This window comes from Channa argus, chromosome 24 (assembly GCF_033026475.1).
Source record: "Channa argus isolate prfri chromosome 24, Channa argus male v1.0, whole genome shotgun sequence".
Taxonomy (NCBI): Eukaryota; Metazoa; Chordata; class Actinopteri; order Anabantiformes; family Channidae; genus Channa; species Channa argus.
Genome location: NC_090220.1, coordinates 3484048 through 3508772, shown reverse-complemented (window position 1 = coordinate 3508772; position 24725 = coordinate 3484048). Strand labels below are relative to the sequence as shown.

At 40.2% G+C, this 24725-nt stretch overlaps 1 protein-coding gene across 1 annotated transcript in view; it reads left to right on the top strand.

The window, feature by feature from the left end:
- Positions 1 to 24725, top strand: part of pcdh1a (protocadherin 1a) — an 82011-nt gene that overhangs the window by 41867 nt on the left and 15419 nt on the right. Inside the window, exon 4 of the mRNA XM_067494712.1 lies at positions 18402 to 18621. Within this exon, the coding sequence (XP_067350813.1) occupies positions 18402 to 18621 (220 nt within the window). The remainder of the gene's footprint in view (positions 1 to 18401; positions 18622 to 24725) is intronic.

Genomic DNA, 24725 nt, shown 5'->3' with positions numbered 1-24725 from the left:
TAAGGCTGTGTTCATACCTAACTTGTTTAGTTTAGTTAAGTCTAACCTTGGTTTGTTTTCCATCTTGGTGCAGTTCATTAGCACCAAAGGTCCAAGCGCTGAGCAAAACAGCCACACCAGAACCTTTTACTGAATGCGGCTCCGTCGCGAATGGACTGTGAAGCAGATAGTTTGTGCTGAGAGCAAAGTCCGACCTCAGCTGGGCCCCAAATAGTTGATTGTTGTTAAATGTTGATGGCACAACTTTTTCAAAAAGTGTGAAGCAGTGCTGTATTATCAAGACGTTCGTGTGAAGTGCTTTCAGCACGCTCTTGCTTGCCGTATTGCCCACAAATTAACACAGTAATGAGCGAATGCCAGCTGTACAGTTTGTTGCGGAGTGATTTAATTTTTTTGTCTTTGTTGTTGGTGTTGAATGGGATGGGAGTGTGTACTTTCTTGTTTCCGTGCCACATCCATTTAACCAGACAAAAACAAAAAGTTTAGGTTCGATGTTACACCCGGGCCTATGGGGAAACCAGGACGCAACACAAATGGAGAGTCCCCTCTTCCCAGCACCCAAAAACACGCAGAACGGACATATTTCAGCCCTTGAGACTGATTGCTACTTTCTTTAATTTGGTAATACAAATTACCTTATCGGGAATACAAACAAAACATGACTAGCTGTGTTGCCCTGTGGTTTGTGTGGCTTGACAAATAAAGAATAAACAAAATACACAACGAACTTAGCTAAAGCTCCTAACAAATAAACAGGAGAAAAATGGATTCTGCATAAAAAAATAAAAAAAATTCCCCGATCGTTAGGGCTACAAGTATAACAACATAATTTGCCACAGGGTTAATAGTGGTGTCTGGTGGACTGGCAGCAAGAGAGAGGAGAGTCCCAGGTTGGACTGGGAGACACTGAATTGAAACCCTCCTACGGAAAAGGCTGCAACAAGTCCACTCCTGGAACGAGATCCAACATACCCCCCAGCCATCTAACACATTCGCCTGTGGTTTGCCTCATCGCAACACAACATAGATCACACACATATACACACAAACACACACATGCAGAGAGTGACAAGAAAAAGTCCACAGGTCACCGTGCACAAACAAAACATTACGTTACCATCAGGAATATGGTCCCGACATAAAAATGCCTTAAGACACATGAGAAACCTTTGTAACTACAGTAATTTAATACATTCGATGATTATTTTAAGGAGATAGTCTGTTGATTGTTGATTGCTCATCAAGACTCTGAGGACACCTGAAAGACAATCAGTAGTCAGCCTCATTTCATCCTACAAAGAAGATGTGAGACAGAAAGACAGAAAGATCTCATTAAGCCAATCTTGTCAAGATGTTAAGCACGACAACTTCGTTGCCTTTGCACAGCTAAACTTACTGTACCTATAAATGTGTAACTGTTCCATGTGCTCAGTGTTATAGTGAAACCTCTCAGGGTTTCTCTATTTAGAGGATCAATATGTGGAACTCCTTACGGTAGACCTCAAAAGGTTCATGCAGGGACCATTTTAAAGCAAATTTGAGACTGCAGTGAAGTGTGATCCGGTTACTTTGCTGAATAAAGCTACGTGCTTTCCTTGTTACTTTTTAATGGTCGATTGTATTTTCTATTTATAGTTTGGAATTTGTACAGTTAGATATGCATTTAATATAGCACTCAAGAGATGCAAACTATAGCCTGTGAATGCTACAGCGACATTATTCTGTTCAGTGAATTTTCTCTGTTGTGTATCTGCCACCTAAAAATAAATAAACATGAGATGTCAGCTTATGTATGATGTTTCACCATTCAACTGAATTATTTAATTCCCCCCTGAAAAGCTAATGTAGATCACTGTGATATGAAATTTAAAGACCGGTGTCCCCACAAATGCATTCAGGACTTTTTGTATGTCCTGTATTCATGGCAGATTGTTTCAAAAATCATATCTTTTGTTACGTTTTGTCTAAATGAAATCACATTAGTTAGATGCTGAGCTTCCTCTCCAAGTGGGCTGCAGGGACAGGGCTTTTTCCAATCAATGCAGCTTTAAGCCTGATAAAACACAAAATCTACCTTAAATTCACATATAATAACCATTAATTATGTTTATTACAGCTCCAAAGGTGCTTAATATTCAATAAAACAGAAGTATACATGCATACTTGTGGAAAGCACAGATAATCCGTGTAGTTGATGTTGTGTTAGTATGATGAAAGAAAAACCCAACTGTGGCACATAGGTTAAAGGTCGTAGGCTTCATGTTATTGTAGTAAGACTTTAGGAACCAACTGGTTGACTAGAAGAGTGAGATCCAGGCTCCTGCCGCAGCTGAATTCCTGTAATCCCTGAAGTTAATTTTTGTCAGGTAGTACTGAAAATGTCTAGCAGATGGCGATCAGTATTGACATTTAAGGTTGCTGCTGGATGTTATGACAGAACAAATATTGCATGCTGCCTTTTAGGAAGCCTATCAATCTGGGTGACACACAACATATTTCCCAGCAAGCCCTGCTTTTCTAAAGCACGAGTCTGAAAAATAAAACTCATGCCATGTTTTTCATTATATAGATCAAATAAAAGGTCAAATAACTAACCAAGATTCTTGAAAATTCAGGAGTCATAGTTGACTGGCTCCCAATTGTTCCCTAGGTCTCACCAACCGGTGCTATTATTTAGAGTTACTGAGGTGTAGCCCTGTGTCTGTTAGTAACAAAAGCTGGTTTGTGACTCCATAGTGTCATGAGCCTTTCAGTGGGCTGATGGACAGGGTCAAATACCATGATCTGTATTTATCAGCGGGATGCTGCTCCTGTGCTGTAAATGTGATTTTAAAGCCTCTTTATCCTCTTTTTGGGGATTTGCAGTATAGCAGATCACATGTGAGTCCCCCTGCACTTAAGCTACACTATCAGCAGCCCAGTGGGCTATGCATAACACACACAGCCTCTTTTCATTTTGTTTTTCTATTTATTGAGGAGCTATACTCGCTGGATTCCATTCAAAATCGGGAAGCAATCTGCTAAGTGCCCTAACGTTACTACTTTAAGCCAATGAAAGTATTCTGGAAAAATATCAGTGCTGCATCTGTGTTTGCAGCCTAAGAAGCTCATTCCTGAATCATTTGCTCACCTTAAAATAAGATTAGATGGCCGACGATACTACACCAGGATGTATAACAGCACGGTATAGTTTGTATTGCAATATGTTAAATATTGGGGTTTATATTTCATATCTTTTTTTTTTTTTTTTCCTCTCTGTTTTAGAAATGTGGTGGTGTTTGTGATGGTAAACACTGGATTGAAAACAGATGGAGACAGAGTGCTGAAATGTTGAATGTTGAAAGCATCACATAAACTGACAGCTTGTCGATAATATTGTAGAGATAAAGTGTGACTAATGCTTCCATTGTGGTCAAGTTTCATTACAGGAAAGTCAGAGAATCATGTTTACTAATTTATGGAAAGAATACGGGTCCGATCTCTAAGTTCAAGTTTAAATCAATATACTGCTGAAAGCACCATAAAATCCAACCCGAGATCGTATGCACGGCTGTATTGTAAGGATACTGGCCTCTCATGCTAATCACAAAGCACTTTATGCTAAAGATATACTAATGATATACTAATGTCTATTTTGTTAGACCATGATCCAATAAGCCACATGCTCTCTTCATTCATTGAGGATTCATGATATTACAGTATGATGAGGGAAGATATATATAAAAAAAACAAAACAACATTTGAATTGTAAAGGTTAGATTTGAATATGTATTAAATGGCCTGGTTGCTTTAGTGCTGATCAGGGACATCAATTTATTTCCATGACCTGATGGGAAAAAAAATGGGTCCTGGATATTTGTGGTTATAAATGCCTTCTGATGTCAGAAGAATATGGAAATCTTATAAAATAAAGAGTTTGTTGAGTAGGGCTTGCTGTTATTGTTGCATCTCCCAAGCCTCTAAAGCTCCTCAGTGGTGTCATCTTATTGTAGAGATGGCTTTCCAACATGACATTATACAAGCTTACAAAAAGCAAAGGTAATATGTAAGTGAATCTATTTTGGCAGCATGTTCTGTAACCACCCAAACAGACTTCATAGGGAATAAAGAAAGTGGGGAAGCTGGAGGGGGAGGCAGCCAGCAAGGAATCATGGGCTGTCAGAACCGTGTCTGTCTAAGCTTCAGGAATCCAGGAAGCTAATGCTGTTTGATGTATTAACCATGATGGAGGAGGCAGCGTCTGTGTGTTCATGTGCAGCCCTGTAAGTATTTGGGTACATTGTGTGTGTGCGTGTGCGTGTGTGAGAGAGTCTTCATGCATACTGTGTCTGTGGGTGTGTGTGTGTGCGTGTGTGTGTGCTCAGTGACAAGTGGAAGAGGAAGGAGAATTGATGTTGTTTGATGTATTAATCATGCATATGTGGGATTGAGAGGCGCTGTGATGGGTTGCTCGGGCACTGATTCTATCTTCAATTGAGGCTCATTTGAGTCCCTTTGTGTAAATGCTTAACATTGTTTAGCAGAAAATAAGCAGTCTGCTTATAAAACAGTTTGTGTGTGTGTGTGTGTGTGTGTGTGTGTGTGTGTGTGTGTGTGTGTGCGTGCATGGCATTTGAGACTGAGAGGAGGGGAGCTGAGTGGGTAACAGAACCCTCCTCAACTTTTTCCAGCTTGTTCTTACATAAAACACATGAGATGCATTGTTTTCCATGTTTCCCATTTTTTTCTATGATATTCATCAAATGGCTTTTAGTGGCCAGTACTAAAAGGCAACATGTTTTCAAACAGCAACTGTGCATATGAGTTAATAAATAATTCAGAGGAAGAATGCGTGACACTGATCTATATGCGATCATGATTTATCAGCCTCATGTCCACTCTTGGGATGTTTTATAGATTTCCAGCCGGTGACAGATGAATAACTTCATCCATTAGGATGATCCATTTTAAAACTACACAGTTAATTAGTTTATTTTGTGCTCATTCAAGCATCCATATTCAAGTGCAAGTCGGGTGTTCTGAAGGTTATTAAGGCGCACACAATGATTGGGTTTTTCTCCAATTCACTTTGCCCACCTTAGCTATTGAAATCTTGTCCAAGAGGCACTCCTACTGTCTAAAATTTAATCCATGTTGCCTTTGGATTACAAATGTATTTCGTTTGACACTTTAATTCACTGCAGAGCTCTAGTTCTGTTGCCAGGCAACTCTGTTAAGGTGCACACAAAGGATCATTATAGATTTCTTGGGTGCAACTTTTACCTCGCACTTCTTTCAAACGATATTTAGCATTCTGTATTCAGATAAGGCTCCGGTGCGTTGTATTTCCCTACGCTTCCAGTATTCCTTTCCTTCATGCATTCCATTCAGTGTAAGGCATTAAGTAGAATTTTTGTATTCTGCTAAATAGTTGTACTTGCAAAATCATTTCTGCCAGTAAACTCACCAACTCCGGGCTCCAGCTTCACTGCAGCACTATGAAAGAATCTAGTTGAGTGGCTCTTTTTATGCATCTATCAGACATATGTTACTAACAGGAGATGACAGCATGGCCCACAGTATTTAAATGGTTCATGGTGCTTGTGCTCTGATGGCTACGATATGACATGATGAGCCATAAATATGTCAGATATGACTCAAATGAGCTCTGAAAGGATATGGCAATAGAATATTCATACTAGATATTCTACTTTGGGGCTGTGTCCAAAGCCCGTTGTGGAGCAATCCACCAAAATTTCATCAGCAGATTAATCAGACCTGTCATCAGTATCATACCATATCTGTATCAACCATGTCTCGTGTTCCCCTCACTGAAGCTGTCGAGAGACCGTGACAAACACACGTGCTTATATGTTTCTGAATGTCAAAATGAGAATCTCTACAATATTTCACGGCAGTGTGCTTAAGCTGGGGACACACCTGAACACTAACGGCAACTTTCAGCGACTGGACAGGAACGAGTCGAAGTTCTGGAGAAGGAAACATCCACAAATCCCACAGGAAATGTGTTGAAGGTTCTGCCAAAAGAAATATGGCTGCAAACAGAAAAGTACACTTTTTAACTACAGTATAATTTGCATATAAAAGAACAAAATAAACACAAATAAGCAATGTTAGGTGGTAAGGTGAGGGACACATGGACTGTAGAGCCTAGCAAGATAAATCAAATGTGGAATGAAGCTCAGTTTGGACAAAGCTGCATTGGTTAGAATAGGTGTCTGTCAGATTTGACGCCAAAGTCGGTCGTAATATTAAAGATGTTTACAAGAATCTTTGTGACAAAGACTGGCAACAACCGGCTTTTGAGACTAGAATCGTTACACCGGACAGGATTAACGATTTTTCCTGCCAATTGTCAGCAACAACTGAACCAGAGCGGCACAGTGACCAGTCGTCACAACCGCGGCTGTGCAGTCGTTAGTGTGTGCAGGCCTTTAGATATCTTAATAGAAACTACTGATACGTTTGGAGTTTGTTACCTTGTAAACTAAGCTGAGCTTTCACGTTCAATACAAAAACGGGAATGTACAGTATGTATCTTGGAGATTTGTCTGAACATGTCAAATCAGTACCATGTTTTTATTATTCATTTTTGCCTGGATGGAGGTTGTAAGTCATCCTTTGTTTGAATCCTGCAGAAGGATCATTGCTCAGTGGCAGAAAGAGGACAGCAGGGTAGTAGCGATTGAAAGGGAGAAGCCCCTTGTAGGTAGGATCTGGACATGAGAAATGCAATAGGATCACTCGAGCATGTTTGGCAAATGTGCAATGAGACAGAGGGCAGGACTTGGTACTTGCGTGTGTGTGTGAGTTTGTTTGCACTATGATTGAGATGCAGTAGGTGGATTACAGGGCTCTTTTCACAAAAACACGCTAACTCCTAAAGGCCCCAACACACAGAGCAGCTCACTCAAACAGAGTAATCTCTACATCTGATGATTTTTGATATGTTGTTTTCTGCTTCGTTTCACTGCGCCGGGCTCTTCTCAATCCCCGGGTCTGCAGAAAGATCAATGTTGAGAACACATCCTGCTTCGACAGTGCCTGGGCGTTTGTGGCTAGAGATGAAAAAGGTCACTGTGAATCTAATTAAGCATTTTTTTTTTTTTTTTTTTACTTCCTTGATAAGATGGAGAAGCATGAGAGCCTCCATATCTCGTTGCATCAAAAAGATTACTTTGGTGCAAAAATCGAGATGCAGACACACTTCCGAAGTGGTCCAGCTCTTGGAATCTATTGCCAATCGGGACATCTTGGATGCAGGGTAACAAATCTAGACAAGCGAGACCATGAGAGCTGCTAATAATAGCAACACGTTCATGTGCATTCCCGCGCACGCTGAATTGCACGCTTTTGTGCACATGTTAGAGGATGGCCTGGGAAAAAAAAAAAAAAAAAAAGTTTTAAATATGGTTGAAGGCTTTTTCATCCCTCTCCCCAATCCAATTATGTTCCAGTTCAAACAAATGGAAGTATATGCATGCTTCTCAGCCAGATGCTGCAGCAATAGAGATATTAACTCTGAAAATGGGAAGTTTGAGAGGCAATAAGGTACCCAGCAGGGAGTGGATATTGAGGATTAATTTCTCTCATGTCTGATTCTTTACTTCCCCATCAGCCCATCTTCTCTTCTGTCTATCTTTCCCCACTCGCATTATTAACTCCTCATATGTCTTTCAGAGAGTCAGTTTGGAAGATGCTTATTTTACAGTACAGTATGTACTGTAGGGGGGGTCACGTGAAAGAAACTGACAACCTGCATCCAGAAAACTCCTCACAGCATTTAAGTGGGTATTTGACATAAACCTTGTTCAATTGAGCTTACTGTTTTTTGCTGACATGACTCCACTGACAAAGTGTATACAGTCCCATAGACAGCTATTAAGGTGTGGTGACTCTGCAACTTCTGCTGTGGGCTCAAAAACAGTACATATTGATTGGTTGCAGAGAACTTAAAACAACAGCTTGCAAGCTTTGTTGTTAACTGCACATATTAATCATAATCCATGTATGATCAAGTTGTGATTTGATACCAGAAAAGTCCTTTAGGTGAAAAACCTTATTTATTTCAGTAGGATATATGACCACACTCCTTACCGTCAGTGGTAGTCGCTTGACTGGCTTTTCATGTCTTTTGATGTCTTTTCTGGTAAAGTATGGCCTTTAAATGGGGTTTACTTTAAATTTAGTTTTGTTGTGCACCACAGCTCTTGTAGAATGAATATCCAACTGACTTTTTGGGGGGCTCTGAACCCCATAGGTCAAACACACAGATATCACACTTTGCAAACATGCAAAAAAAAATCTGCTCAGTAACATTACTGAGCTTGGCTCGACATGATCTAACAAGTGTTTGAGCCATTTCGAGACATGTATGTCAAATCTAGGATTTTAAGATTAGGATAGATCAAAGGGTTTTTTTTTTTTGGTTTGCTTTTTTGCCCGCTGTACGGCAAACAAGGCCTGAATATCGTCTCCTCTTTGATGCACAGCCTCTGCTCGGTACTAACTGTCTCTCACCAGAGCAGCAGAGGAGCTTCACTAAGGGGAAGTCACGCGATGTAAATAAAGTAAATGCAACCCTAAATACCCTGCCGAGGTCAGAGGTGTAAGGTTTTAAGCTGAAGCAACGTTTCCAAAAGTGTTAAAATCATTGTTCAGTTTGTCATGTGCGGTGACGTGAATTCACAGTTGCACTGAGAGACAACGAGCCTTGGTCAAGAACATTTTCATGCACTTGGCCTAAATTTCTATTTCTTTTCCTTTGAGGCCTGTTCGTACAAGTGTGCCAATTCAGATTTACCATACTTTAGGCAAATTTGTCATATCTTGCAAGACTGTCAAGGGGATGACAATCACTGAGATATTAGAGAACAGTAAGACCTACAGCAGGTGATGTTACACTGTCGGCTGCAGCAGACAATCATATGGACAAAGATCTGTATAAAGACCCTGAGGCAGTTAAAGAGGAAGAACATTTTGCTTTTTACTTAACCAATGTAACGTGCGTGTGTATAAAGTAGACTGTTGCTTGCAATGTTCTACACTGAGCCACAGTAATGCAAGCACAGATTAGCCTTTCTAGTAAATAGTATAAGGTATATAATCATGTTGTCTACTTCTTAAATACTTCCTGCTTCTCACTAACCCTGTGCTCTGCTGACCTGAGCACAGGGTCATTGTACAGCTCTCTTCTCAATGCAACTGCTCTTGCAGTTGTTGGAAATTATGCCGGTCGCAGATACTTCCACATCCATGGGAGCAATAATGTCAGGGTCTAAGGAGCAGTTACAATAAACTTAGTTTTATGGAGCTTCATTACACAAAGAAAATGAATGGGTGAAACAACCTGAAACATACTGCAGGATATTGTAGGATACCACCACATACATTGTGTGACGTGTCTCATCAACTGGGCGATTGTGGACATTTTTCAACATTTTATGTAAAGCAACAACATTTCAATAAATTGCAATGAAACATGTTGCTGCATTAATAGTTGTAATGTTAAAAACCCAACATTGATGTATTAAAACTTCTTTAATGTATCTTTAAAAGATCTAAAAGGTCTAGCACAGATGCTCAAAAGCGAAATGTATAAATACATGGATATAAAATGCGGCTTCACTTGTTTCATAACGATCTTCTTGCAGGAATGTCACTATTCACTGTTCAGTCGTTTAGCTTCATAACACCAGTTGCCTTTTATAAAATCCTCGCTAATATCAGATCACCATCTTTTCTACAAATAACCTTGGCAAGCTGTCCTTTTCGCTCTTTCCCCTCTTAGTTTTCCTACCTTTGAGCCAGAAGATAGTTTCCCCGTCCTTCTTGTTTCTACTCACTCCTTGTTTCCTCTGTTCAGGACACTGATTCACTTCCAGAGTTTGTAGCAGCAATTTGCTTGCAATTACCCTACTCCCCAAATCACTTTTGTTCTATAAGATGTCTTTTGGCCATGTGCGCTCATATTAGCATATTTAGTCCCCACAGTTTAAGACAATGAGAGTGTCGGTTGAAAGACATCACCATCTAAACCCTAAACCAATCACAATTTTAATCGTGTGCCCTTCCCAATTAAGCTTTACCACTGATCCCAAAGCCTGTCTCTTGGCATATTACATTTGTGTTTCCCCATCATACTTAATAATGTTAGAAAACTACCAATTAACCAATATTAATCAGCTATGTATAATAACTTCACACCCACGCAAATTCAAAGAAATGTTTTTTTTGATGAATTAGTTCAGCTGTAGCACACGCAAAGTGATTATATGGTGTTTAGGTAATTCTTAAACATTGTGTCAGTTTTTGAAACTTGGTTTATTTTTGACATGTTGTTGTGCATTAGAAATATTTAACACTCTTGACAGACACTAAATGAGCCTGATTTCATTCAAACCAGATCAGCAAAGGTGTGAGGGTTGCATGTGGTGGCTGGTGCGCTGGCACACAATCACTGCTGGATGATGCCCCGCAGCTGAAGGCAGAGAACCCACCAGAATCAGTTTCATACCCTCACTTGAAATGTACTTTATACTGAGAAGTGTTGTTGTAATGGAAAAAAAAAAAGAGACATCCATAGCTCATTGTTGGACAGAGGGGCTGACGGAGAGCTTTTTGTCGAAGGGTGATGCATTCACACCAGCACTCCCACATCCTGTCATATGGAATGGCATGAACGCTCAGATTTGTCATTAGATGTGGCAGCTATATTCACACATGGTGGGTCCTGCTGCAGTAATACTTGGTTTTACTGTGACAACATTATGGTATTTCAAGGCTAGTGCTTCCATTGAAATGAAATTTTCTATGTAGGGGGGAAAAAAAAAAACCTCTCCACAATAGGCAGCCACGCAGACAGTGAAAAATGTGAATTCAGTCTTGCCTATCAGGACCATTAATGTCTATGTGATTGTTTTTTAATGCATTCACTCCAGCCATTTTGGTCTCTCCATTTACAGTACATGAACAAAGGGACTCCTGGTCTTTATCCACCCCTCACCCCCGCCCCTCCCCTGTCTGATCACTTCATCCTCCACCCAAACCCATGCTGACTCCTCCGCACTGTTTCCCCCTCCCCGCCTCTCGCTTATGTTCTTCCCTCCCCCCTCTCCGGCGTGTCCCCTAGTTTTCTGGTAGCTGTGTCTCTTTGATAATCCAAGACTCTTTGAAGACTCCAATTCCACGCTGCTTGCCTTGGAGCTATTGCACCTACAAAAACAACTGTGTGTGTGGGTGTGTGTGTGTAGAGGAAAGAGGGAGAGAGAGCAGTAGATGGCTTGAGAATGGAGGGCATAATGGTGGAATCGAAAATAAAAACAGTTCCATATGCATTTCCTTTGCAACTGCTTCAGTCTTTATGGTTTTATGCTTGCTGCATACACTGAGAGGTGTACTTCTTCATTGTCATATTTGTTGGTGCAGCTCATTTTTTCTGTGCCTTCAGAGGCAGCAGCTCATTGATTCCTGCATACCCGCCCCAAATGCCAGAGCCAGGATGTACTCGCAAACGCTGCAAGTAAACGGCCGTTCTAGGTCCCCCGCTTGGAGGACCCTTACAGGCTATCAAAGAAGCACATTTAGTAACTAATTCTACCCTAAGCATAACAGAAGATGTGCAGTAGGTTTATTGGGCACCGGTGCACCTCACAGAAATTACTGTTTGCCCTGTTAGATCTCACCAAGAAATGATTTTCTCTGGTTCTATCAGATGCTGCAGAAAGGTAATTAGAGAAAATTAGTTGGCTATACTTAAAATGCCACAGTGATCAAAATTAATCATTGCTAATATGTTTTTCTTCTATCCACTTCCCCTCCACTTTATATCACTGCCTCCCCCTGTTACCTTTCAGTAAGTCTGGCTGCTCCGTGTGACTCTTTCTCTATTTCTCCATTGTTTCAGTCTCAATATTTAGTCCCGCTTCTTCCATCTTAGTCTCTAGCCCTCCCTTTTTGTCTCTGTCATTCTGCCTCTCTTTGGCAGAGGAGCTTGCCATCGGGATTTAGAAGAAATTGAATTGAATTATGAAGGAATTTCTCTGCAGTACGATTGGCATCATTTCCTCCACACAATAGAACATCATTCTCATATCTCTCAGTGTGGGGGAATGAAAATAGGCCGTGCACCATTCTTTCTCTCATCCCTTTAAATTGAATTTTTCATATCACACGGGCACTGAGACATCAGCCGTTTCCTTTAACATGGGCAGAAAACCCATTTCATAATATCTGAGAGACACATCAATGTGATTCAATAGGAGAAGTCTGGCTTCCAGCACCAGTACACATACAATATACCTCAACTCAGGATTGATAAACAGGGCCACATCGGTTTCCCGCAGCTTTAAAAGTTGAGGGCATTCCAGTAGAGTATACTAAAATGTGTAGTTTTACAGCTGGGTAAATGGCACTCTATTGTGAACTAAATGGAATGCAGGTTGTGTTCACATCCTTACAGATTCCTTTTTTTCCATCGGCTTTCGTGTCAGACATACACCACATTATTTACGTGAAACCTCCTGTTTCATCAGTTTACTTTTATTAGGAGAAAAGATGCTGCACTCTCTCTTAGAGGCCTCATTCCCCACAACGTAGAAATTATTGTTTAGCTGGTTATTATCCCCATACATGTGTCTTCTTTAAAGTTATGAAACTCCTGCTTGTTGTGCTTTATTCTTCCAACAATTATTCTGAATATTCAGCATTTTTCCCTGGACCCAGTGAGTCAGCTTAAACAATACCTCTGTGTAATAAAAGATTTAGATATAAACATTTGGCAACAGACTAACTGTGACAAATACATTATTACCCATTGTAAAGGGAAATCTACCAGACTTTTTACTTAAAGAGTGTTGCAGACTAATTTATGAGTAATTAAAAAAAACAATTACGCACTATTTGACTTTGATTCAGACGTGTTTTAGCCAACAATCCACGCAGCATAAATGTGCTACTGACAACTCTCTCTCTCTGTTTAAATATCAAGGTAAAAATTAGGACCGTCCAATGGCAGGACCTGTGTAAAAGAACCACCTTGTTTTTATTCTGTTCATTACATGCATTGCAGAGAGTTGCATTTCACTGCCTTACATTATGTGGATTATATCAGTCTAATCCTACGTGCCACTTACCATGTAGCCACTTAGCTGCTGCTTGTTTTAAAATGTGGTGCACCAGTGAATTATTTGTGCAAGATAGTTAAGGTACAGACAATTCAATTCAGTAGGAGGCTCTGCTGGATATGTGCTACCTGTGTGCACCTGTTAACGTTCAGAATAGACCATTTTACATGGATATAATATCCCATGGTGCAATATCTAAAGTGGAAGTAGAATTAAAAATTATCAGTAGTTTATTTCATGTTTGATGAATTTCTAAAATGTAGTTTACTCTGGTTAGATTTAAGTCATATTGAATTTGCATGCAAAGTTAATTGATCATTATCTGAAAATGAATCTTGCTCTTCATAATAAATGTGATCCTACGTTATGAGTCATAAATGTTTTTTTTTTTAATTTTATTTTAATTAAGTGTTTTGTTTCAGGCAACAAAATAATAAATCTTTGCATTTGCAAGTTAAAATTCACCAGAACCACAGTAAATTATGCATAAATCTGTCTGTGTATGTACACGTGACATTCAGCCTCACTATAACAGAATGCCGCCTCTCTTTTTCCATAAAACCAATTTTTGGTTGGTTGTAGGCAATTGAAAATGACAAAATAAAATACTATTTTGTGCTATTTTCCTTTCATTTTCTATGGTCAGGTATATTTACCAGCACCACTAAATGTATGGCCGAGGCAATAACAGGCAATCATATCAGCCTACTGCTGTAGAAAACAAGATATATGTTTAAATATGTGTTGGAATTCAAGCACTAAATCTGACTCACCTGTGACTCCGTTGGAGGTCTGCTCTAAATGTGTCAGAGAAGATGGAAAAGCTTTCCCATCTGCATAAGTACCAGCAGCCCTGTGCACTGGCAATCAGTGAGGCTTGGCTGGATGACAGGGCACCCGATGGCAGAGTGGTGTCAGGTAGCTCCAGGGCATTCACAATGGACAGAGAACCCGGCACTGTGGGAGAGCACAGCAACAGTAGGGTCTGCTGTCCCATCAGGAATCAGTGGTGCAAATCAGCAATGGCAATAGAGATGCTCCACAGTCCACAGACTGCTATCCTTGTTGCTTAGGCACAGTTATTTGCCCCAGGAATCCCTTTTTATTCCTTTATTCAAGCTGCAGGCAAATGCATTAGTTTTATTTCAAATCCAATCTTTAGGCTAGACTGTCCACACTGTTATTTGGAAGTGATTAGGTAACCGTTAAAGATAACCTGTCTGCGTCAGTTGCTGTGGAAACGACACATTCACAATTTTCTTTTTTTTTTTTCTGAGAGTACAGACACAAAACAGCAAGCCACAGGCTGAATAATGGAGATGTATCCTGTGACTCCACACACTATAGCAATATCTAGTCTCGGTGCAGAAGTCGTCCATCACAGCAGGCAACATTAATGACAGAGGTGATTGATAGTTAAGTTACGTTTTTTTTTTTTTGCAGCAGCAGTTGCAGTCGGCTAACAGAGTGAACGGAGCTTTCTGGTCATGACGTCACTGTGATGTGTCAAAATTGAGTTGATGTGAAGGGCAGTGTGAAAATGATTATTTAAATAGCATTTCAAATCGCCCATCAATGTTGTTTAAAACAGATCTGATAAATGAAACTTTCATCCTTAAGCATCAGTGTCTGATATCGGCTGCCAATCCTAATATTACCGACATAGGTGATAATTTAGCTCACATCAAAAAATATACTGCGGCCCCTCTTTCAATTGTAAACTGCAACCGAAGACAGAGAAATGAGCTGAACGTGTATAAAGGTTATTGTGTGCAATATACCAGTAATATAAATCTGTGTGGTTGTAGAGAGGAAATACTGTATAGGCACAGGTTGACATTCTGTGGAGGTTTGCTCTTTTTATGTTCAAGGCAATATGCCTATGCAGTCTCAGTTCTAAGTGGATATAGGGCATTAAGTGGGCACAGCCATTAAGTTTTTCTTATTTTTTTATTTCACTAAATGCCATGAGGAATAGCTGGTTCGCCATTGTATAAGTGGGAAATTGACCAAATGTACATTGTATTTGATTATGTATTATATTATACATGCATACAGACATAAAAAAAAAGAGAAGAAATAAGGGCATTATCATAAAACTGGCAGCTTCTATAACAATTCTTGGCACGTGAGTGTATTAATGGGAATACTCAGCTTTAACCGTGTGGTTTGAAATTCTTCTAAGACAGTAGCTCGTATGTAACATATGCGGCAGTCACATAGAAAACAGGGTCTTCATACAGCTACAGAAACTCTGGGTAGAGAGTGGATGATCTTTGTTTATTTTTATGTTGAAACTTCTGCTGTATCTTTTATCTTGTTTGGACTTGTAGGCAAAAAAAAAAAAAATGAGGCCATTTTAGCCCATTCTACACAGGGTTATGAATTCAGATGTCATCATAAATGTCCCTCTTTCATTCTCAGCCCCATAGCTTCTACTCAGACTCCTACCACAATGCCCAAACAATCCCTACTCTCCCGCCTCCAGTCTCCCAGAATCTAATCCTTTTGCTTGTCCCCTCTAGCCAAAGCATCGCCCATGTCCGCCTGACCAACTCCCCACTCGTGCTCAGCCTCGCCTTCCATCCTTCCATCTTGCCGCATCCCTGCAGCCCCCAAGGCCTGGCAACGGATTTGTGCTCAGACTAAAAGGAGAATCTATTTCCCATCTCTACAGCCTTAGCTAGTTATCATACCCAGGAAACACGCTGACTCTCTGGAGTGATGCCTTAAGGAGAAGTTTAAGCAAGAATCCATATTTAAACAAGTAAATGCCCTCTCACATTTAAATAGTCATGGAGCGTCTAAGACTTCAATCATACTTGAAGAATGCACCATTCAAATACACTTCTATGTTCCAGTTATATGAGTCAACAGCAGGTTTACTAAAATACCATGTGAGCAATAGTAGAATAACTAATTATTGTCTGTTGTGGGGGAGTTTCTGTTTCTTTCTGTTAAGTATGGTCTATTTTTTCACAATTCATACAGTCTTACTTTTAGAACTTAAATAACATAGATCAATATGCACTTTACATTCTTCTTAAGTAATACTAACCAGTGTGTTCTTGCAGCTCATAGCTGATAAACACACTTCTAGAGTTAAAGGTATTACTGTGTGTACATGCAGCAATCAAAGAGCATCCTTAATAGAAGAGAAACAAATGTCATATTTTATTCAAAACCTCCCATTGCCCCAATTTTCTTCTATTAGCATGAGGCTTAAACACCTCAAAGATGTTACAAGCCATTATTTTTATGTGTTTCAAGAATCTTTCATTTTAAAAGTGCCATTAAATGCTACACGTATCTTAACTCCAAGCGCATGACAGCTTTTTTTTTACCGCTTCACTGTCTTACTGAAGCAAAACATATGATGCACTCCAGTATTCATGTAGTCATCATTTAGATGAAGGACCAAGAGGTGCATGTCTGCAGTATGACACCAAAAAAAAACCACTGAGATCATAGGGAGATGAACATTTTAAATCCCACTAAACATATTAAAAACACAATTTATAGCTCGTACCTAAGCACTCGGAGCATTTCTCAGGATCTGGTGTACATGTACAGAGAGGCTTGAATGGTTTCAATGATTTCTGGCATGGATTTGTTTGCCAGAAAAGTGGTCGAATGGTAGAAAGCACAGACCAGTGGTATTGATCTGGGCTGACTTGTACAGCAGAGGCAGGCCTGTTCTTGCTGTATCAGTGCTTTCCTGACTTTTACGAGAGGCGCTCAAGTGTGGGGGTGGGGTGGCGAAGAGTGCGATTGCATGTGCACTGTAAGGAGTCATCTTTCTGTTGTGGATCGGTGGTAAGTAGCCATTAGTAAACTGATCTTTGAAGAAGGAAATTTAATGGTCTCCTAACCGTATTTACAAGCCATTCAATTTGATATAGGGTGTGAGCTTGAATGATTTATTAGAATGCCACCCTGCTCCTCTTTAAGCTATCAGATTCAAGATATCACCAGTATTTTCATACATTCATTAACTTCATCAAATAGCATCTATATAGACCAGCAAATTCTAGTGGTGGCAAAACGTGAATAACTGTATTTTCATTGCTGTTTTTTTTTTTTTTTTTTGTTCTTTTGTTGTTGTTAGTCTTATTTAGGTCTTTTTTTTTAAGTTAAATTGCAAACACATTGTCTAGCATTCAGCATGGTTAAACATCAAAAGATGTGGAAAAGGGAAATATTAAAATATGGAGATAGGAAGTAGTACGCTGGGGCTACTGATTAGCGTACCAATCATTGTCATCAGAATTCATTCGGCTGTAGCAGATTTAGAAAATGAAACTTTTGTCTGACTAATAATAATAACGGCAGTAATAGTGTTCTTTTCACATTTTCAATCTTTGTGACACCCTGTGACACTTGTTTATAATGTTTGCTTTCACGTCCATACAACTGTATAGACATCATCTTCATACATAGGAATCTTTTTATTGTATATGCTGTATTTGTATACAGAGCCTGCTTCTTTGCAAGGAAATGCTATGTGTGTAATTGTTGAAATGACTGACGTGCACATGGCACTTGTACATTGTTATTTTTCAGCACATATTGTAGACCATTTCCATCTGGAGCTCTTGATAAGATGGCAAATGAATAACACAGTAAATGCACCTTCGCAATTTGTTCCCGGGGATCTATACCTGTTATTTTATTATCTTAAATAAGATGGACTAATTTAGGTAAAATACATTATCAACATGCCAAGGGTCTTGCTGTAAAAAAAATATGTGCATTATTTCAAGCCACATTAGGATAATCTCTTTAATATGAAGTAAATGCACAGCATGCAAATAGCCTTGGATCATGCAGGACAGTGTCATACTGACTATTTGCGCACATGCTCCATGTTGACATATTGTTCATATAGTATAAAGAGATTTGTATAGATAATGTATTTTTGGCCTCAGTTTATTCCATCTCTGCACCTCACGTATAGTCATTTGCACCCTCATTCTATTGGAGTCCATGACCTCACTCTGATAGTATATTTCTACCTTATATAATCTTCAGAATAATAATGTTTCAAAAGACTGTTTAATATTTAAGAGTTTTTAATATTTAATGCTATTCTATGACTTATGAAGATTGAACTTTATGAGGCCAGCAAAATTCAGACAGTAGCCTGAAATGGTGGGTTTTTGAGCAGTAACTGTGTCTGTACAATAATAGTGGGAAAGAAAGGAAAAAACATGAAAAAGTTTTGTTGATAGTCTCCTTGTTTTAAAGAAATTCAATTGTTGCCTCTTTGTTTTTTAGCATCCCCATCGGCGAGTGACCTTCTCCACCACCAACCCTGTGCAGGACCTGCAGGATGCCTCTCAGCACAGTTACTATGACAGCGGCTTGGAGGAATCAGAGACTCCCAGCAGTAAGTCATCGTCTGGTCCTCGCATTGGACCCCTGACCCTGCCAGAGGACCACTATGAGAGAACCACTCCAGATGGCAGCATCGGAGAGAACGAGCACCCGGAAAATGGTACGATGACATCCCTTCTATTCTGTCCTGTTCTCTATGAATATGTATTTAAATGGAAATGGCTTTGTGCGTGAGGCTTTGCTGGCAATGGAGACATTCGTGGGGGATTCGTTTGTGCTCCGTGGCCATTTTGGAGTGGAAATGTTGTGGCAACCGTGCCATTTTCTTGCTGTGTTTGTCGATGACTGTGTGAAAATCTTATCGGTTTACAAGCAGATCTGTGCTTGTGTAGGTGTCTGCGTGGGCATGTGCACGTGTGGTAGCAGGGCCAGCCTTAGCAACGTCTCCATCCTCTTCATCAGCAGGTCCTCTGTCAGACATCCTTAATGACCCTCTCTCACAAGTGCGCTAATTAAAAAGCCCAACTAATGGAGCATTTGCCCTCTAAATAAATCTGAACCATGACATCTGTGCAGACAACACAGTGTTTACTCTAAGCATTTCCTTTCCTCCAGTTGGAGTTGCACTGCAGCTTAGGTGTGCAGGAGCTCTAATTTGTTGGTACAGTAATCAATCACCAGGCTGAACACTGTTGGTCTCAGCACAGGTCTATATTAAAAAAAAAAAAAAAAAGTAGCCAAAGCCGTAACTTTGTGGACCGTGTATCATAATACCAATTTTTCTGCCTTAAACAGGCAAACAAAATCCATTACCTGTCTTGTAACACAGTATGATAAGTAATTCACACGGTGCATTTCCTGTTATTATATTATTTTGCATTGCATCGCTCTGGATTAGATACATTTACACGGTCGTGCCTTCCAGCTCACCTTTCTGCTCGTATTTGTATATCATTGTATTTTACTGCATTGTAATATCAGACGTCTACGAGCAAAGACCTGATAAAACTATTGATCATCACTGACAGTAACTTTGTGATAAAGTGTGTGTGAAAATGACCCATATATATGACTGTACACACCCTCGTACAGAGAAATGTCGGACAAATCAGGAGAAAATAGAGCCTATTTCAATCTCAAGCGCTCCCAGTCGCAAAACATTGCAGGATCAAAGGCTAAAATGTGTCACCCTTGTGTCAGAACAGCAGATGACAAAGTTCTATTATTAGTATATCTTACATTGTGATGCATTTTCTCTTTGCTAGACAACTGTGTTGGATCTCATTTGCAACCTTATTCATCTCTAGAGCAATTTTTTTTTTTAAATTTGTTTGTTAATATCAGTTAGGGACGGCATCATCCAGTGATAATGGGGTTGGGGGTGGGGGTTGCAGGAGAAGATAAGACCTGTCAATATTACTGTTCCCTCCGGTCCTATAGAGGTCAGCTAGTGCTTAGCATTTAATAAATACATTTACTCTCCTCACATATGGGCTCGCTATTCTAAGCCCTGGAACCCAAGAAATTACTAGTTGTATTTGTTCTCTGCACTAAGGGTGTGTAATACATGCATTTTCTTTTCCTTTTGCTTGTTGTTGTAACTGGTTATTGTGTTTTTCCCATCTGCAGAACACAGGTCTTTGTCAGACAGGGTGCTCTTTGTTGTCAGCAGCAGGAGAACAAGAGTGTGAGTGGAGTTGGAGCAGTTAAAGAATGAAAAGATGGCACAAGATGAGGGATATGTTAGATTGTGACAGAGAGCGAGGACTAAGAGTCTCTGACAAGGAAGCAAAGCCTATAGGATGAACACATAGGGCAGAACGATGCAAAGATGAACTTTTATCTGAGGACAGACCTAATTACAATGTAATTCCCACTTCAGGGAGATAACAGAGAGCCCACGTAAAATGAAGGATTAGATAGAAAAATCAAACGAGTCAGAGGAATCCCTGCACAGCCTTCACCTGAACAGTGACGTGAATTTCTTTTTTTTTTGTTTTTTTCTTTAAGAATTTGAGTGACAGAGTGACAGGTTGTACTGGTGCGAAGCTTTATTCATTGCAGTAGAGATGACTGACAAGCAAAAAATGGGGAGGTGAGCATGATGTGTCATTCCATTTAAGTTGGATGAAACGCAATATATGAACCCCGGACTGTCAGCCTTTGCATCACTGAGCCCCGGAAATATGGGCATGAATGTGTGTTTTGTCATACAAGTTGAACACTGATGGTGGCTAATATCCATTTTGAGAGAGTGTAGCCTACAGTGGAGAGTTGTGTAATTCAAGATCCGTTCTAGTGTTGCTGTGGAAAGTCTGGTATCAGTCCTACCTCCACTATATTAGACTGGTATTAGGTCAGAGTCTGGCATCCAAAGAGTATGTGTGCTCTCTGCTTCACTGAAGTAGACATCAACACATTCCCTTCTGGTGCTTGGCTTTGGAATTAAGAATACATTCAGACTACAGTTATAAAATATCTAATCTATGACATGTAGTCTGTCTGATCTCCAGCAATTAATTTGCTGGAGTAGTTTTTTTTTTTTCCAATGCCTGAGCAGCTGCTCCCGCCTCCCACTTTTTTCGTTAGGTCTTCAGGCTGTGTGAAAGTGCTCTCCATTTCAGTTTCCCCATGTGGATTTTTCACTCTTACGTTCATGCATGTAAAATGCACATTTCTCAACTGTGGGTTAATCTCATCAGAAATGTTTATCCATCAGATGTACATGCCTTGCCTGCCTGCGTGTGTGTGTGTGTGTGTGTGTGTGTGTATGCATGCTTGTATTGATGTGTGATGCATCACACCCCAAATCTCTAAATCATTTTGATTACGGCACTATTTTACTTTAATAGACTCTCATCATAATCACTGAGCTCTGTAATTCTCTTTAAATTGATTGCTTCAGACAGCATGAAAACTGCTTATCTCGTATGTCTGGTTGTTGTCAAGATGCATGATTTGTCCTCTACAGTGAAATCAGAGGAACATCAAGGACTGGTTTGGTCCATTTGGTGATCCACTCTATCTGAGACACTGCTGTTCAGATTTTGAATAGTACTCAAATCAAAGCAATTTACAATAGTTGTTACTGATTGGTTTGCAGAGATGACACATCATTTTTAGGGTTAACATTTTTTTGTGGGTGTAGGGTTGGTCCCAGTAACGACAAGAAAACAAAAAGGAAATGCATGTGTTTTATTATTGATATACTAATCTCTTAAAAGTTTTTGATAATAGAAACCTGATACTTTATGATAGATTCATAAATATTTTATGCAGCTCTGTGCTAAGATGCACTTATGCTTGGTGCTTAACCTTTGATTGAGATAGAAAAGGCCATCTTAAAAGAGTTTATTGATTATTAATAATAGAAAGTTGAATATATATTAAAAATACATATAGAATATGACGTATATCAGATGAAATTTCGGTTAAACATTATTTAGGCAATATGGCATCAGTCAACTTTAATCTATTGTACGTCAATTACATAATATTATAATTGAAGGGTTTTTTTTGTAGTTTTTTTTTTCTGGGCTTGTGCCCAGAGTTCTTCTGGGGACACAAGTTTGACCAGTAATCCCATTATGTCCAGTCTAACCCAGCCAGTAATCAGTCTTCTAGGGATCAGTGGTCAGGCATCATGGCTGTGATATGGGGGCTAGCACGGACAGGATGCAGGTGGACTGAAGACGGTCACCAGTGCGCAAACACACTCACACAGACGCGCACACACGTACAGAGAAACACAGACACAGACATGCATGCACACACAAACTCAATTGACCACAGATGGATGAATTTTGATGTGGCCGGTTGCCCAGCGTGAGGTCTCCCTGTGTCTTCCTCTGTGCGGACTCACTGCCATATGGGCTATTGAGAAGGGTGAGATAAAATGGAATAAATGGCATTTGCATGATAATGAGGTTCTTTAGTGATGCTGTCTGATTTTTCGGCCTTAGATCTCTCAGAAGATGCATGTAGCATAGTATATTTGTTCCTTTTGAACTCCTGTCAGTAGGACTTGCCTTTGCTTTCAGTGCTTCCCATATCAGTATCATACAGGGTATCACCAGTTTAACCTTACTGTTTCAGCATCACGAGCACACTGGGAATATCTGAAGTGTGTGTACAAAGAACAATAAACATTTTGAACAAAGAAAGATGTGGAGGAAGATGTTGTGCAGACTGAAAGGAGGATCATCAGCCTAATGGGGCTTGTTTGGCTTACGAATGGCAGCTTGGGCCCCTGCCTGGGTGCCAATACAGCGTGCTGATGCAGTGGTGTGGGTTTCCTCAAGCAGATGTCATTGTGCCTTGTCAGAGTCCCTGCCTGTTAGTACTATTGAGTGGAGTGGACCACGCCAGCCTGTATCAGCGCTGTGGCCCATGCCAGCCACTGCTGGAACTGCCGCCACCCGAGAAGGGACAGGTCATGGGGCTGGCAGTTCTGCTGAAGCTCCTGTGGAAAAAAAAGTCCATGCAAGTGGCCCCCTGAGGCAAGTTGTCATGAATAATACGGCTACAATCTTGAGCTCATTCTAGCACAGGCATTATGCTCTGTTCATCAGCTGCTGCCCCCCCCCCCCCCCCCCTTGTGTTTGTTTTTTTTTTTTTTCAAGCAAATAGGTCACTAGGAGATCTTAAATGGAGCAGAATTAAACTCTCTAACCTGGATTAGGCTTTGACACCACTCACAATGGTTTGCTATAGCAGAGACATGACAATGCAGCCGCATCCAAAATGGAACTGATGATGTGTCAACTTGCTACAGTTTTGAATTTGTCTAGATTTCTCTTTGCCCATTTTAAATCAGAAAATGTGCTCTCGCTTGTGTGATCGCTAACAATGTGACTTAGGCACTCATCCCAAACTGTGGCCACACGCATTACAGCATTTGTCAAATTAATTCAGACAGACCAGACATTTGAACAGTGCTGTGTGAGAGACAATACATGGCAATACAGCTCAGACCATTAACTGCAGCAAAGTATGGAACTGCCTTATTGTCTTTCAGAGCGAACTGACTTATTATTGTGTGGTACAGACTGTAGCAACATGTGAAATCCAGACATGGCCAGAATAGAGGTCCCATTATCTCAATAAATCTACCCCTACTTTCTTTTATACATAAAAGTGGTTTCTCTGTAGTTTCATCATTTTGTCCAGTTGACTGGAAGACTTTTGTTACATCACAGATAATAACATGTTTTTGTCTGAATCTGAAATGTATGTGGGCTTCAGTACTCACTGTCTACAGACAGGTGAAAAATTGGAGGAAAAGCCAGCGTCTCATTCGTAAGGCGTTGAGCCATGTGTGCCACCAGGACAGCTTGGGTGCCCCGTGGCATTGACTGGATCGCCATTGTTCCATATGACATTTGCTCATCTGGTGTTTTTATGATGGTGGGGGAGAGTGCCGTGTAGAACCTCAGTCCAAAATTCCTATAGTCGTCCAACTGGGTTGAGAACGGTTGACGTGAAGGCCACAGCTTATGATGGATGTCGTTTTTATTCTCATCAGCGTGCGCTAATTGGTGGGGTCATTGCCATCCGGGAAGAGACCACTCCCATCAGGATAGAAATGCTTCATCATATAATAGGATAAAAGCGAGCACTCAGAATAACACAGTAGAAACTCCAGTTTTAGAGGACAAGTGGTCCCAAATCATTTTTGCACCACTGAAATCTCAAATGCCTATTCTTGGTAATGAAGGGCTCATGTGCTGCAGCCCTACTATTATTTCCCCTGTATGTAAATGTTGACAGATCTTGCTGACACAGGTTCATCATGGTCTGCATTGACGTTTTCAGTCGACGTTCCTCTGCTTTTCCACCCTTCACACAACCATTACCATCATCAATAATATTTTTTCCACATTTTCCAACCTTGTTTACCGATGTCTGTAGATCTAAATGCAGATGTCACTTGTCCTTTTGCCAGTGGAGCAGTCTCTGTGAACAAAGCTGCTTCCATCTGTGCCCCGACGATGAACCCCTTTTTTCAAAGCCACATCGATCTTTTCCTCTTGCCATCTTGATCAAAAGTCAGAATCAGCTGGGTTCACTCAGCATTTTTATACATGTTACAGGGCATGATTGGATGTTAATTGCTCAGATGTACCGTGCAGTGCACCTGTTTGGAAACATCTGCATTCATTATGTCCTCCCACTCATTTATTAAGGGTTTTAATTTAATTTGTCGTCGATTTATAGTTTCATGTTGTCATACAAACATTTCTATTAGCAAGTGTAGTTTTTACC